The sequence below is a fragment of the Ctenocephalides felis genome, unplaced genomic scaffold, assembly GCF_003426905.1.
Source record: "Ctenocephalides felis isolate EL2017-DRISC unplaced genomic scaffold, ASM342690v1 CF-g0.4_SCAFFOLD_01170, whole genome shotgun sequence".
Classification (NCBI taxonomy): domain Eukaryota; kingdom Metazoa; phylum Arthropoda; class Insecta; order Siphonaptera; family Pulicidae; genus Ctenocephalides; species Ctenocephalides felis.
Window position 1 is genome coordinate 83,684,450 of NW_020537324.1, and position 17,591 is coordinate 83,702,040.

The following is a 17,591-nucleotide window of genomic DNA, read 5'->3' on the forward strand; positions in this document are numbered from 1 at the left end:
GATAAGGAGACATGGTGGTTAATTTTGTTTCCTCGATAGTTTGTATCGCGATTGTTTTGGAAAAAAAGTCAAAATTTCCAAAATATTCCCAAGTTAAAAAAAATATTTTTTTTCAAAAAACTCAATTTTTTTCATAAATGTTAAAAACCTCCAAAATCGGGTTTTTTCAGAGTTCTAAAAGAAAATTGAATCTTTTTTAAATATCTTAATTTTTGGCGCGGGACCAATATTATATAAAAGTATTTATACAAATTTGTAAATTCTTTGATGTAATAATAAAATAATCATTTTAATTTAGTTTTTATTCTTATTCATTTTGGAACTGTTGAATATTTCTATTCTTCAATTAACGATTTTTTCAAGATTTCTATTTTCTTAACATTTTCAACTATAATTTTATTACATCTTCTAACTCATAGAACTTTTTTATTTCGTAGACTGAAAAATTATAAAATAGTAAAAAACATCTAACGTACGAAAGTAAAAATTGTATATTTCTTTTGTACAACAGGAATGAGTATTATTATACTGCGTATAATATGTATTAACAATTAATAATCATAATAATAATAATAATAATAATAAATAAATATTAATTATAATAAAATAGTAAAAAGCTAAATAAGCTTTTAGAAGTTTGAATTGTGCTCATAATTGGTCGATCGAATAAAAGAATTATTTATATATATATATATATATATATATATATATATTAGGGTGGTCCTTAAAATGGTCATTTTCGAATTTCCTTGCTCCCAGGGGCTCAAATGGTTCCAAATAGATAAAAAACAATTCTCTGAAAATTTTAGCTCTTAATATTAACGTTTAGATAGAGCGCAATTCAATCAAAGTTTTGTATGGAAATAGCATGAAAAATTTTCAAAAATTTTAAAAATGTTTTTTAAATGTAATTTAGCGAACAAATGAATGAATAAAACTCATTCATTTGTCGCTAAGTTATACTTAAAACATTTTTTTTTAATTTTCAAAAATTTTTCCATGCTCTTTCCATACAAACTTTGATTGAATTGCGCTCTATCTAAACGTTAATATTAAGAGCTAAAATTTTCAGAGAATTGTTTTTTATCAATTTGGAACCATTTGAGCCCCTGGGAGCAAGGAAATTCGAAAATGACCATTTTAAGGACCACCCTAATATATATATATATATATATATATACAGCGTTGTAGCGTTATAACCTTGATCAGTGTCCACAATGCAATGCTACCAATAACATTAATTATAGGAGGGCAATATGTGCTCCTTCTATTTCTCGTTTGTTAATATAATAGTATTTTATTATTTTACACAAATTTAGTGTTCAATCAATTTTACATCACAATTAATTTTTTCTGTTGTTTTTCATGGTTTGGTATGTATAATTTCCTCAGTAATATTATGCAATGTAGTAATATTAAATTATATGAATATTTTTGTACAATTATCAATTTTGATATTTTTGTATAAATATAAAAATTAGTCCAATTTCTTAACACTAAATATGTTTCTTCTTATCTGCAGGAATGATTTATCCATTATTATTTTTGTTTTGTAAAATATCTTTGTATCTCTGCGTGCGTTTTGTTTTTCGTTTCAGGAACTTTGAAATAAACAAATATAGCAAACAAAGCCAAAAGTCCTGCGAAGACTAGAAACACATAAGCGCCCAAAGCTTCCTGAAAATTAAAAATACAAAATTTAGTACATGAATGGTGTATGAGAATAGTTTTCTGTACTAACTTGTAGGGGTAGAAATCCAAGTCCGACTATAAAATTGGCCCCCCAGTTGACCACAACTGCTACTGTGGTTGCTGATGGTCTGCTTTTGTCGTCGAATAATTCACCAGCCAAAAACCTAAGGGGTGAGTGAATATAGATGTACTATTTATAGTTTAAACTTATTTCATGTTTCTTAAAACTTGCAATCAAAAATTGTGACCAAAACTTGTATCCTACAAACGAAAGCTAACTTGTTTGGTACTCGACGTTCTTGCATTTATTTACATTTTGCGCTTTTTAACAAAAAGTTGTTAGAACTTGTATTTATTTTCATATATCATTGAAAAGTTAATTAAATTTACTATATTATAGTGTAAATTAATTAATAACTTTTAAAACAAAATTATATTCAAAAAAATCGGTGAACTTTGAAATGTAAAACAGAAGTTCAGATTGGTTGGTACTTGATGTTCGTGCATTTATTTATATTTTGCGTTATTTAACAAAAAGTTGTTAGAACTTGTATTTAATTTTATTAGAAAGTTTATTAAATTTACTATCAAATAGTGTTAATTTTTAGAACAAAATTATTTTGAAAAAAACGGGTAAACTTCGAAATATAAAACGAAAGCTCAGAATGTTTGATACTTGATGTTCGTGTATTTATTTACGTTTTGCGCTTTTTAACAAAAAGTTGTTAGAACATGTATTTAATTGTATACATCATTTAAAAGTTGATAAAATTTACTATGAAGTAGTGTAATTTAGTTAATAACTTTTAGAACAAAATTTATTTTGAAAAAACTCGGTAAACTTTGAACTATAAAAACTTTGAAATTTCAAACGAACGTTCAAAATGTTTGATACTCGATGTTATTGCATTTATTTACATTTTGCGTTATTTACCAAAAAGTTTGTTAGAATATGTACTTATATTTATATATCATTGAAAAGTTGATAAAATTTACTATATTATAGTGTAAATTAATTAATAACTTTTAGAACAAAGTTATATTGAAAAAAATCGGTAAACTTTGAAATGTAAAACGAAAGCTCAGAATGTTTGATATTCGATGTTAGTGCATTTATTTATGTTTGGCGTTATGTAATAAAAAGTTGTTAGAACATATACTTATATTTATATATCATTGAAAACTTAATAAAATTTACTATAAAGTGTCGTAATTTAATTTATAACTTTTAGAACAAAATTATTTTGAAAAAACTCGGAAAACGTTGAACTGTAAAATGTTTGGTTCTTGCATTTGCAAACTTTGAAATATAAGCTCAGAATGTATGAATGAGAATGATGTTGTACAACAACTTGGTGTATTTTGAAATCGTGTTAAAATTCAGATATGTAAGTGTATAGAACCCTATTGATTTTTAAAGGGTTTGAGTATGGTATTCTAAAAGTGCTCGTCGAGACCTTTTATTTGATACCCCACATCAATTTTTGCCATATATAAAAAATCTTGACCCAAATTACACGCTGTACTATATATAGTACGAGCCACTCCGCTCTCAGAACAAGCAAATCGTTTGTGCATTTATTTACTAAATCTCTTGTAACTTTTGAACGGTTTGTTCAAAATGCATGAAATATTCTGAAAATTTACAGAAATTTAATCATTCTATAAATGTTTCTGCATTTATTTAAATTTTGCGTTATATAACAAAAAATGGTTAGATTATGTTTTTAATTGCATATACCATTAGAAAGTTAATGAAATTTACTATAATGCAGTGTAATTTAATTAATAACTTTTAGAACAAAATTTTATTCAAAAAGCTAGGTAAACTTTAAAATGTAAAACACAAACTAGCATGTCTGTAATTTAATGTTCTTATGCATTCATTTGTATTTATCTACATATATATAAAATAAGTCGGGTTTTCCTTCCTGACGAAATAACTCTAGAACGCACGAACCGATTTCGACAATTTTGCATTCGGTGGAAAGGTCTCGGGCTCCACAAGGTTTATAGCTAAGAAAATTAGTGCCATTTAGAAAATCATTGTTTTTTACATGGGCAGTTATACGTTGCCTGTTCACGAGTTGGAAAACAATCCGCTTTGTTTGTGTTAACGTCAGACCAAAAAACAAAAAATGTGGTTTACCAAGGAGCACTTCAATGAAACGGATAATTAGCGGATTCACTTTCATTTACTTAGAGAAGTTCAACTAAAAAACACTTCATTTTTGTAATCGAAATAAATTCATTACTGTTGTGTAATAAAATCAAATTTTCCTTTTCAAATATAAAACAAACAAAAAATTTCTTCATCTTTCTCACAAAACCATCTGGTGGCGAAACGGAGTTTGTCGGGTTTGATATATATAATTAAAAACTGAATTTAAAGAAAATAATTTCACAATTTGTGCATTTTAATAATATGATAATTTTTTTACCATGGTATGGATCCAGGGCCAGCTGCAAAAAGTGTCACATAAGAAAACACCAGAAGCACCGACAGCGCAGGCGCCCAATTGGACGCCCCTGCATTTTCCTCGGAGGCAAAGTACAAGGCTGCAGTCAAACCCACAGAATTTATACACATCCCTCCTAAACCTGCCAGCAGGAGGATACGTCTGCCTAATTTTTCAACCAGGAACAGGGACACTATGGTGGCCAGGACATTTATCGTACCCATACCTGAGAATAGACCGATGGTGAGTAACACTTGTGGCATTATAATGTATATGGGTCATTCTTTTACAAACCGTACACCATCCAGACCTTGGCATTTTAGAATTATCTGAATTTTTTTTACAGATATTATACATAAAATCATTTGGCACGTATTTCAGGATTTTCCTGAAAAAACATTTTTTACGTAAATATTTACGATTGAAATATGGATTTTTTGCTCAATTTCTATGAACATCATCTGCGGTAAATTAATGATCTCCGAATGTGCTGATAGGATCAGTATTATTTTTTTTTGTATTACACTCATATTGAAGTAAACTTTGGAATGATTAAAATTTTTTTTTATATTTTTGCAATTTTTTTAACAATAACAAGGTTTTACTCATCCTTACCCCAACTTGAATCGATCCAAAAAAATACATATTTTTTATTTTTTTCTTTGCAAAAAATTCTTTTTACAATTTGTTGGAGACTTCGTTACATCGAAAGATATAAATATTAATATTTTCAAGCGCGAGGCGCGCTTTTCACGTCGGAGACGTCAAAGACTTTTACTCATTTGTCACTTTCGAATGACAATCTTATTGTTTTTCGGTTGAAAATATTTTATAATTTTGCTTCTGGCGAAAAATGAATACATAGTCAAAAAAAAAAAAGAGAAGAGCGGAGCTTAAAAATTCGTTGCATAAAAAGATCCATTGCCAATATCTCTAAAACAAGTAAAGTAGAAATTTTTGACAACATTATTTAAAAGCAGAGGGATATTTAAGTTGGATTCAACCCTTTCTGATATAATCTCTATTAAAGCTTACATGTGGGTGGGGTAAAAAGAGTCAACCACACCCTTTATACTGGCCAAGGTGTAAATAATAAAGAAATAGTAAATAAAAAAATAAATTAAGTTAGAAAATGCTATTTAACAATAGATATATATATATATATATATATACTATAATTTATATAAATTAATAGTTAATTAACTCTGCTGATAAATATTTCTGACGAAGCATCAGATCACAGGTATATCTGGTATTTTCTTTATAAAATATACCAATGAAATTTTTTTTCACATTGGCTAATATAATTTAGCTATTATTACGTAAAATTCCATTAAAATTAAAAATAATTCGATCCCTTCTTATCCAGGCAATGGAATAAAGACGGAAAATGGCGAATTTTAGAAAAATGGCTGAAAAACTTTTTTTTTAATTAGAAAAATCTAACTGAACAATCCGTCTACATTCAAATATTGTTGTTAAACATTTTAACTTTAATTTTTTTTTAAATATTGGCAGTGGATCTTTTTACCTACGAACTTTTAAGTTCCGCTTTTCCGTAATTTTTTTTTCGACTTTATATTCATTTTTCGCCAGAATCGAAATTATATAATATTTTTCATTATTAAATATTTTTAAATGAGTACAAGTCTTTGACGTCTCCGACGTGAAAAGCGCGCCTCGCGCTTGAAAATATTTAATATCTTTCGATGTAACGAAGTCTCCAACAAATTGTAAAAAGAATTTTGTTGCAGAGAAAAAAAAACGTTATTATTTTAGAACGATTCAAGTTGGGGTAAGGCTGAGTAAAACCTTTGTAAATATTTAAGGGTTGTTATTGTTAAGAAAATTGCAAAAACAAAAAAAAAAAATTCAATCATTACAAAGTTCACTTCAATATGAGTGTAATAAAAAAAATAATAATACTGATCCGATCAGCACAACTGGAGATAATTAATTTACCGCAGATGATGTTCATAGAAATTGAGCAAAAAATCCATATTTCAATCGTAAATATTTACGTAAAAAATTTTTTTCAGCAAAATCCTGAAATACGTGTCAAATGATTTTATGTATAATATCTGTAAAAAAATTTCAGACAATTCTAAAATGTGACATTTTATTTTTTTGAAAATCCGTACGATTTGTAAAAGAATGTCCCATATAAGTATGGAAATATTTATTAAAATCCAAAATTATTTATATCTGTATATAAGTATATTCATTAGTCATAATAAAAATCCAATGTGCCGAATAAAACAAAATTATTATATTGATTATTTTCGTTCGCCGTATAAGCTTCTGACTAATATATTTCAATGTATGAAAAACTTAATATTTCAATATTTTTTATATATTTACGTCGGCAATAAAAATTATTTTAATTTTAATTCATTACCTTTTTTGATTTTTTGCAATGTTATTATATTTTATATAGCTATTATTAAATAAAACATCGGTAAAAATATATGTCAGAATACATTTCATAGCTATTCAACGCAAGTATATAAGTATTAAAAATATATTAAGTATTCAAATATGTTGCAAAAAATATATATAACTCTGCACCATCCACAGTTTTCTCAATTTAATTCCCTTTCTATGTAACTATTTATTGTAATACTTGCAAATTTTTCGATTTTATGATGAAATTGTCACTAAAATGTAAAATTATTGCAATTTCAGTCAAGTCATAAATAGTGCACAGATAAGAAAATATATTTTTTGCAAAACTAATATCGATCCAAAAATTAATAATTGCTGTTTTACCTATTCTCCATGGAAAACCACAATCGATAAAAATATATGTCAGAATACATTTCATACATTTCAAAGTATATTAAAAAATATATCTCTGTGAGCAATTTGTTCACACATAGAATTTCACAAATTATAATTATCGTGGTTTACCATGGAGAATAGGTAAAATAGCAATTATTATTTTTTGAATCGTTATTAGTTTATAATAGTCGATAATTTACAGAATGTTCGAGTAAAATTTATTTTCTATATAAAATTCGAAAACCGGTTAAAACCATTTTTTTAGTAAAATCAAAATTCGAAAACCGGTTTTCTGAAACGTCGGTTTTTGTCTAAACTCTACTTATCATGTTATCATTATCCTTTACCCAAGGTGGCATATCTGGCCTGTTCTCCTTCCCGGAGTCCTGCAGATCTGAAGACGCTCGTAGAGTAGAACATGACGGCGTTGATTCCGCTGAATTGCTGAGCCAACATTACGCAACAGGTGACCATCAAAGGGACCAAAGTCAGGCGCGACTTTAGGAGGCGGAAGACGCTCAAAGTTTGTGGTTCGTTCGAGGTTTTGACGACGTCGTTTGCAGGTTTGTCCAAATCCTTGTGGTTGTTTGTCGTCAAGGTCGTCAGTTCGGATGAGGTTGTCGAGTCGCCTCTTAGCCATAAGAGAGCTGGAAGAAAAATGTAATTGATATAAAGGTCAGATTTGACTTACTATGAAAACCAAACCAATTGGCAGACAGACAGACAAAAGTATTTATTTCAATATTTAAAATAAAATCATAACAATAATATATATCAAACTAGTGGTGTGGCACATTGTGGCTTAAGGCAAATTGCTGAAACTTCCCGTACCGTAATGAGTTTAAACGTTTTCAAATATATTATTACAAATACTGTACCTTTCATTATTTTTGCTATCTTTTGTTATATATGAACAAATCAAATGTAAATCATAAATGAATCAATTTATCTCCAAAACATTAACAATCGTCATCTCATTTCGAATTAAATTTAAAAAAAATAGTTGCCTAATTTACACAAAATGAAAAGTGCTCCCGTATAGTCACAGTCTAATTATTTGCAAATAATTCTGTGCGACATTTTCACTTATACTGTTCTTAGCTTGGCGGCATTTTCACATTTTTCAATAGTTTTCACGAGAAATTGGAAAGTGCTCCAGTACATAAACAGTCTAAACGCATTTGTGTATATATTTGTACCAGAGTGGCGCTTAGACTGTGCCTGGGTATTTTTGAATTTTCAATATTTTTGAAAAAAAAATAGAAACAAATTTTTTTCCCAAAAGCAATTATTTTGTTGAAACAAGCAGAAAGTTCTTTGAATCATTTAAATCGGACGCTTAGTTCTCTCAAAAACTGCTATTTTTTTAACATTTAGTTCTGTATCTCCAAAAGCGCTGGGCCTACCTTTACCAAAAACTACTTTTCCCCGCCATTACGAACTGAATGTTCTTTGGATCATACAAATACGATACTCCGTTTTCTCAAAAACTCGATTTCTATTTTCTGCACTCTTTGCTCCGTATCTCCGTAACGGCTGGACCTGCCTTTGCCAAAAACTAATCAGAACATCTCCCTATCAAAACACACACATCCATTTGGTTTCTGAGGTATGCCAGTAAAATGTTCAGAAACCTTCAAAACGTCGAGAAATGCAAAATATTTCATTTTCGATTTTTGGCCCATTACTATAACTACCCTGCGGGAAGTTAATTAATAGAGTGTTAAAAAGTACTCTAATGACAATGAAACTGAAACAAGATAAAAAGGAACTAAGAAATGAACTGTACTGACTAGCAAAACAAAAAATGCTTTCGTTACAAGAGTGACAATATGGTCGTTTATCTTGTGATAACAAAATTATACGTTTTCATTATTTGCCCTCTACTTTAAAATAGCACCGTTCAAAATACAATTCTACTTGTTATTGAGATAGGGGCCGTTCAAGTATTACGTAAACACTATAGGGGGCGTGGGGGTTGTTGATTCGCTATTTTGTGTTGACATGGGGGGCAGAGGAGTCTGGATGATGATTGCGTCACAGGTAGTATTTTTATTTTTTACATTAATTGCAAATTGTTTACGTAAGCATGGGGGTAGGGGGTAAGATCTTTGCTTACTTTTGCTGACAAGGGGGAGGGGAGGTTAAATAATTGTAACAAATCTGCTTACGTAATACTTGAACGATCCCATACCGAGATTCAGTCTTTTACCTTTTTCAGCTTCGACCTTCCGTCCTTTCGCTGCCAACCTGGAAGGACTTTCAGGACACCAAGGCAACGTCAACAGTTGTATAAGGGCTGGTAGAAGTCCGAAACCTAACAGCAAGGGCCAGAAATCCTCAGACCCTAAAGCTCCACTTAGACCCAAAGCCTGAGAGATCAGTATTGATAGGGTTATCACTAGCTGGTAGACGGTTCCAATCTGAGGAGAAAATTTAAAGGTAAAAATAAAAAATGGAAGTAAAATGAAGCTGAAGGTTTGGTATATTTCAAAGCTGTAAGTTACAATTTTGCAAATTAAAATATGAAAATTAGAACAATTGTAGAATACATATTTTTACTTCGTTTGGAAATTTGAAAGAACTACTTCCTTTTTTTTAAAAAAAGAAAAAAAAAATTGTTGGTGACGAATAGGCCGTAATCAGCGCCGTGTCTGGCCAAATCAAAAAATGAAAAAATTTAAAGGCGGCCATACACGAAAAGCGGCCATAACAAAAAGCGGTCGCATTAAAAGTCCACTGAATTAAAAGGCGGCCAAATTGAAAGACCGCTAGATTATGAGGCGGCCAAATTAAAAAGCGGCTTTTGAAAGCTTTGTTTCCAAATTATTAATAAGTGTATAAACTTGGTGTAAGGTGTAACTTTGCCTTAAAGCAAGAAGCATGCATTTTTGAACACGTGTAAATAATCTACTTAACTATAAACAAAATATTAATTTATGAGTGCATTGCAATGTGAAAAACTATAAATTTTAAAAACATGTTAGTTATTTTTTATAAATTATTTCAAAATTAAATATTATTGGACAAGAAAAAAACGTGTAGTATGTTCATTAAGAACAGAATCCAAAATCGCCAAAAAAATTTGTTAATCAATAACTAAGAAAAGACCCGACGGATCATTGACAAAAACTAATCAGCACGATTCTCAAATAGTACCTTTATAATGGTTTATGAATTTTCAAAATCGATTCCCGAATTTAGACTATAACGTGGACGAAAAATTTGTCTTTTTTGACAATCCTAAAGAAACGGCTCGGCCGATCTTGAAGCAAAAGTAACCAGCATGAGTGCTTATTGAATTTCATCGAGAATCGAGAAATTTGTGTGATTTTGATTACTTATTATTTTGAAAGCTGACTATGAGTAAATAATAAAATGCATTAAGTATAATTTTAGTATTTACTAATTCAACCTTATCATCAATATATATTTCTTTTTCTACTTACAGCTCCTCTGAGCGAAACAGGAGCGATCTCTGCAAGGTACATAGGCGCCAAACCGGCACCCAAACCTGATCCTATGCCTGACAGCAGACGTCCTGCCCAAAGGACTTCAGGAGTGTGCAGAGTTTTTGCTGATGCCTGCAATGCTGCACCGCCTAGGAACCAGAGATTGTTCCAGAGGAGACCATCGCGTCTTCCTATCCTAAGAAAAACGAAACTAGTAGTGTATGGCATCGTGCCTTAAGGCAAATTGCTGTAATTTCCCGTACCGTAATGAAATATTCGAGAAATTTCAAACGTTTTCAAATATATTATTACAAATTCATTGTAACTTTCATTATTTTTGCTATCTTTTGTTATATCTGAGCAAATCAAATGTAAATCATAAATAAATCAATTTATCTCCCAAACAATAACAATCGTCATTTCATTTCGAATTCAATTTCAAAAAAAATAGTTGCCTACTTTACACAAATTGAAAAAGTGCCCCGTATAGTCACAGTCTAAACGCATTTGCAAATATTCTGTGTACATTTTCACTTATACTGTGCTTAGCTTGGCGGCATTTTCGCATTTTTCAAAAGTTTTCACAAAATTGGAAAATTGCTCCAGAACATAAACAGTCTCAACGCCCTTGGGTAAATATTTGTACCAGGGTGGCGCTTAGATTGTGCTTAGTCTGGGTAATTTTCTGAATTTTTGATCAAAATTATAAAAATATTTTTTGGAAAAAAAAATTAGAAAGAATTTTTTTTTCCAAAAGCAATTATTTTGTTGAAACAAGCAGAAAGTTCTTTGAATCATTTAAATCGGATGCTTAGTTCTCTCAAAAACTGTCATTTTTTCAACATTTAGCTCTGTATCTCCGAAACCGCTGGCCCTACCTTTGCCAAAAAATAACCACTGTTCCCCGTCAATACGAACTGAATGTTTTTTGCATCATACAAATCGTTTGATCCGTTCTCTCAAAAACTATTTATTTCTATTTTCTGCACTTTTTTTCCATATCTCCGTAACGGCTGGACCTGCCTTTGCCAAAAACTAATCAGCACATCTCCCTATTAATAGGAATCGAATGTTTTTTAAACTATTCAAATCGGTTGATCCGTGCGCCCGAAAACGTGGACGGAAATTGTATCCATACATACATACACACACACACATCAATTTTTTCTGAGGTATGCCTTGAAAATGTTCAGAAACCTTCAAAACGTCGAGAAATGTAAAAATTTTCGATTTCAATTTTTGGACGATTACAATAACTTACTCTACGGGAAGTTAATTATGCCGTTTCGGAGGTATGGAGCGCAAAGGGTATAAAAACAATTATGCAGTTTTTGAGCGAACGGATCAGCCGATTAGATTAATACAAAAAATATGTTGCTTGAGTAGACGGTGTGCAAAAAATGCATTTATAAAAATTTTGAAAATTTTAATAAAACTTCAAATTTTCAAAAAAAATCAAAGTTTCAAAAAAGTCAAATTTTCGAAATATTTCTTCATTTAAGAACAAAACTAAATTTAAAAACAATCGATTTCTTACAAAATCGAATATTGTCAAAAATTGCCAAATTTACAAAAAATTTAGAATAAACGATGTTTTTTTGTGAATATTTTATTTGGGGTCTGAGGATTGTGGCCCTTGCTGCTAGGTTTCAAACTTCTAAAAAAATTTCTAAATTATCAAATTTTCTAAATTATTAAAAATATCAGTAGAATAAGTTTGTCGCCTAATTTAAAAAGCACTTGTAAGTTTACAGTATGTTTTTATAATAAATAATCTATTTGAAATGATTCAATACAATTATTATTTTCATTTCTCAAATATCTTTTTACGATACGGAAAGTCCCAGCTTTAAGGCACATTAATTAAAAAGACCAGAAAATCCGAAGTTCCTGGATCATAATCTGCTTGTTTGTTTTTTGAGTTTAGTGTTTATGCGTGCATTTATTTACATTTCTGATAATGTCAACGACTTTGCTAACCTCCAAATAGCACAAAAGCTAGAATAACATTAGTTCGACTTCACGTCTATTTTATTTCAAGTGCAACTTGAAGTCATCTCTTCAGTGTTGCATGTTACCGAGAATAGCTAGTACACTTATCATAAAATTTTGAATGTAATAAGTGATATCTTGGCATAAGATGTGTAGCATTCCTATATATCTATTTAATATATTACCTGTCTGCAATTATTCCGGTAAATGCGCCTCCAATCATGCCTCCAACGCAGAACATTGACACCGCCAGACTCCAAATGGCGGTCACTTCTGATGAACCGACAAATCTCCGTTTATTGACGAATTCGAACGATTTGTTACGACGTCGTAGATCCATGTTTCTATCAACTGAAAAAAAATGTAAAAGAATATTAATGAAAAAAGAATAGAATTTTAGTTTAAGCTAAGACACCATTAATGGGTGCGTGTCTTTGCTATCATCGTTCCATAACAGGAGGAATTAAAGCAATTAAATATAAATTATAAACTCTAGTTAGTTTACATGTTATTTTATTTAATTGTTTAAAACAAATAAATATAATTTATCATTCAACATTGCAACCACAAATAGAGCATGGTTTTATAACATGTTTACTTTTTTTTAACTTCCCGTAGGGTAGTTTAGTAATGGGTCGAAAATCGAAAATGAAAATTTTTGCATTTTTCGACGTTTTGAAGGTTTCTAAACATTTTTAAAGGGCATACCTCAGAAACTAAATGGATTAGTTTTTGGCAAAACAGGTTTAGTCGTTACGGAGATACGGAGCAAAGAGTGCAGAAAATAGAAATCGAGTTTTTGAGAGAACGGAGCATCCGAATTGTATGATCCAAAAACATTCAGTTCGTAATGACGGGGAAAAGTGGTTTTTGCAAAAGTAGGCCATCGGTTTCGGAGATACAGAGCTAAATGTCAAGAAAATGGCAGTATTTGAGAGAACTAAGTGTCCAATTTAAATGATTTAAAGAACTTTCTGCTTGTTTCAACAAAATAATTGCTTTTGCAAAAAAAAAATTGCTCTAATTTCTAATTTTTTTTTCAAAAAATATTTTTGTAATTTTGTATTAATAATTCAAAAAATTACCCAGGCTAAGCACAGTCTAAGCGCCACTCTGGTACAAATGTTTACCCAAGTGCGTTTAGACTGTTTATGCACTGGAGCACTTTTCCAATTTTGTGAAAAAAAAACTATTGATAAATGTTAAAATGCCGCCAAGCTAAGCACAGTATAAGTGAAAATGTCGCACAGAATTATTTGCAAATGCGTTTAGACTGTAACTATACGGGAGCACTTTTTCAATTTTGTGCAAATTAGGCAACTAAACTATTTTTTTTGAGATTGAATTCGAAGTGAAATGACGATTGTTCATGTTCTGAAGATAAATTGATTTATGATTAATGACTTACATTTGATTTGCTCAGATATAATAAGATAATGCAAAAATAATGAAAGTTACAGTATTTGAAATAATATATTTGAAAACGTTTAAAATTTCTTGAATATTTCATTACGGTACGGGAAGTTCCAGCAATTTGCCTTAAGGCACGATGCCATACACCACTAGTTAGAATTTTAATCATTCGTGTAAGTGGTTAAATTTTTACATTTACATAAATATATAAAAAATGTATTTCACAATACTGTTTTTTATAAGTACAACTTCTTTACACACTTTGAACGTGACTTTAAGCAAAAAATTACAAATACTCGTATATAAACAAATATATATAAACAAAAACTGGTAAAAAGGTATGTTAGTGTAAAATATAAAAAGATTTATCTATTACTTTTTTACAAAATATGTAATTGTTAATTTCTACATTATATTTAGTACCTGTTGGGGTGCATTGACGACCCCTGTGTTGTAGCCGTGTTGGAAACCGGAACCAATAACGGCAGCGAAGACAGCAACCGCCAGGTGCCAAGAGAACGCCGCCGATTGGTCGCCCTTTCGGCCGCCGTTTTGCATTCTCTACGAATTCTATGGGTAAGGTGTCTTCTTCCTAAAAATAATAAAAATTTAATATAATATATATAGATATATATACATTATATATATCTACATATTTATAAAATAAGTCGGGTTTTCCTTCCTGACGAAATAACTCCAGAACGCAGAACCGATTTCGACAATTTTGCATTCGTTGAAAAGGTCTCGGGCTTCCGCAAGGTTTATAGCTAAGAAAATTAGTGGTGCATGGCATCGTGCCCTAATGCAAATTGCTGAAACTTCACACATCGTAATTAAACATTCGAGTAATGACATCAGTGAGAATTATCAGAATTATGCTTGGTTAAGTCAACGAGCAATTCTTGCTGCAAAGAATAATGATGTACACGCAATGAATTTCACAATTCAATAAAAAATTGCTGGCGACCAAAAAACAAAAATGTGGTTTACCAAAGAGCACTTCATGATGAAACGGATAATTTGCGGATTCACTTTCATGTGCCTTAGAGAAGTTCAACTAAAAAACACTTCATTTTTGTAATCGAAATAAATTCATTACTGTTGTATAATAAAATCAAATTTTTCCTTTTCAAATGTAAAACAAACAAAAAAATTTCTTCATCTTTCTCAGAAACCATCTGGTGGCGAAACGGAGTTCGTTGGGTTTGCTATATATATATATATATATATATATATATATATATATATATTATAATTGAGGTAAAAACTTACTATAGCTAATTGTTGGAAGTCTATCGTTTTTTGGGTTTTTATTCTAAAGAAATATTTATATTTAAAGTTTAGTCGATTTGAATAGAAGTTCGTTCAAATAAACGATTTACTAGTAGTGCATTGCTTAATGTGCCTTCTAATAATAATAGAAATAAAGTACTTTTTCAAAAAATTATTTTTTTATAAAAAAATTCGGATAATGTGATTAATTTATTTTGCCATCATGAACATATTTCATTCTTTTGGTTTCGCAAAAAAGTATTCAGATATCAATAAAAATTCTGAGAAAATGTGTTTTTAACAATTTCAAATATTTATGAAATATGATTGTATTTTCAAATTAGTCAGTTAATTTCATGCCAAGTGAAATTAAATAAAAATGAATAGAAAATAAAAAAATAAGATTGATAAACGAAATATTAGAAGATGAATTACATTTCAGTGGTCTACTATAATTTAAATTTTAATTTAATTTGAATTCAAGGAGATTGTATCAGACAGGATAAATATGATTTATACCCGCATGTATTATCATCTCAATAAACTGAATGAGAGTTCAATGAATCCTTTATATATATTATATTATATTATATATATTATATATATATATAATATATATATATATATTTGTATTTATATAACACTTGTTTATTAGCTGTGAATATTAAATTGATAGAACAGTTCAATTCAAAGGTAAAATGTCCAGCAGATTATTATTATTCTTGAAAACATTTTACACATCGATACAAGAATAAAATTTAATCGATTCTTAGACAAATGAATTAAAATTAAAATAAAATTAATTAGTGCGGAATATATATATATATATATATATATATATATATATACCTAAATCTTATATATTTCATTTGTGACATTTCGGATTCATAGCGCTTCATCATCAGGTTTAATATCAGAAACTAAATATACATAGATAGTATAATATACGTGGTCTGTTCAAAAAGTACCCGGAATTACTAATAATTAAATTTCGCGGGGTCTGGAGTGTCTGATTGTCAAATTTTTCTTTATTGTGTTGGTATACAGCCCCTAAAGTATGATGAAAATTTCAGCTATATTCACTGTGTTTACTTTGTCTGTGGTAGTCGCTAAAGGTCGACGTGTTGTTTTTCTGAGCTCGGCGATTTTTACAATGGAAGAATTGAAAAGTCAAAGAATTTGTATTAAATTTTGCGTAAAAAATGAAATAAAGTGTTGCAAAGTGCAAAAAAATTCACCAGATATGGCTCCGTGTGACTTTTTTCCTATTCCCAAAGTTGAAGAGACCATGAAGGGACGGCGGTTTCCTCGATTGAAGAAAATCGCTGAGAGTGCTCAAGGGACATATCAAAAAGTGAATATCAAGGGTGCTTCGAAAATTTGAAAAAACGCTGGCATAAGTTATTATATTGGGGGGGACTACTTTGATAGGGGACCACATTAATGTAGACGAATAAATAAATATTTTATATTTAATACGAAAATTCGGGTACCTTTTGAAACAGACCACGTTATAGTAGAAAAATACTCTAGAAAAAAAAAATAAAATCTAAATGTATTTTTTATACGATTCAGAATTTTTCACCAGAACTTCTTTTTGTTAATTTTTAATTCTTACCCCAAAAAATAAGCATTTATTTAACGTTCAAGAATTATCAAAAGGAAAAATACTCTATAGAGGAAAATTAAAATCTAAATATATTTTTTATACGATTCAGAATTTTTTACCAGATTTCCTTTTGTTGTTATTAATTCTTACCCCAAAAAATAAGCATTACGTTAAAAAATCATCAAAATGTTCAAAATCGAGCTAACTAAAATTTTTCGAAATATCCTAAAATAAATTATGTACCCTAAAATAAATTAAATTTCCACAAATAACAATTGGTTCTATAATTCTCATGTTATTGAAATTTTTGTCTAATATTGTTAAAGCATATAAAATTCCTACAAAATGATTTATAATCCATATACTGTTAGTTGTATTTTTTTTTTCAAAATATTTAAATGAATAATAGTAATTGATTGAAGATTCCATGTTATGTATTTTTATGCAATATTTATTTTGATATGAATTATATTATATATTTGTTATACCGTTTGTTAGACCTTGGCGAATGATTTTAGATGAAGATAAACTCGTATTTCGCTTTCGAAATATGAATATATATATACACGTATATATATATATATATATATATATACAAAATGATAAATGATGTACAATTTGTAAACCTTCATGTACTTTCGTAAGTCTCCACAAAAAATTATGAAAGTAGTTCAATGGAATTAATTTTATTAAATTCCCTATTTATTTTATTTATATTGATATCCAGTACATAACTCCAATTTATTTATGTACATTTATTTTTATATTTTTATTATTTCCTAATTTTTTTATATATTTTTAGATAACACTGAAGATGAATCAAATTATAACTCGAAACGTTCATTAGAATAATAATAATCAAATGTTTAAATACTTCTGTGCCTTATTTTTATATACATAATTTTGTATAATTAGATTATT

At 29.3% G+C, this 17,591-nt stretch overlaps 1 protein-coding gene across 1 annotated transcript; it reads right to left on the bottom strand.

Annotated features, from left to right (window-relative positions):
- Positions 1-1,539: 1,539 nt before the first annotated feature.
- Positions 1,540-14,347, bottom strand: LOC113367822 (solute carrier family 2, facilitated glucose transporter member 3-like). The gene is given in 9 exon segments (XM_026609399.1): positions 1,540-1,677; positions 1,742-1,856; positions 4,134-4,377; positions 7,280-7,579; positions 9,145-9,355; positions 10,382-10,580; positions 12,562-12,662; positions 12,665-12,727; positions 14,213-14,347. Coding segments are annotated over 9 exon segments (1,506 nt in total).
- Between the last annotated feature and the right edge of the window lie 3,244 nt (positions 14,348-17,591).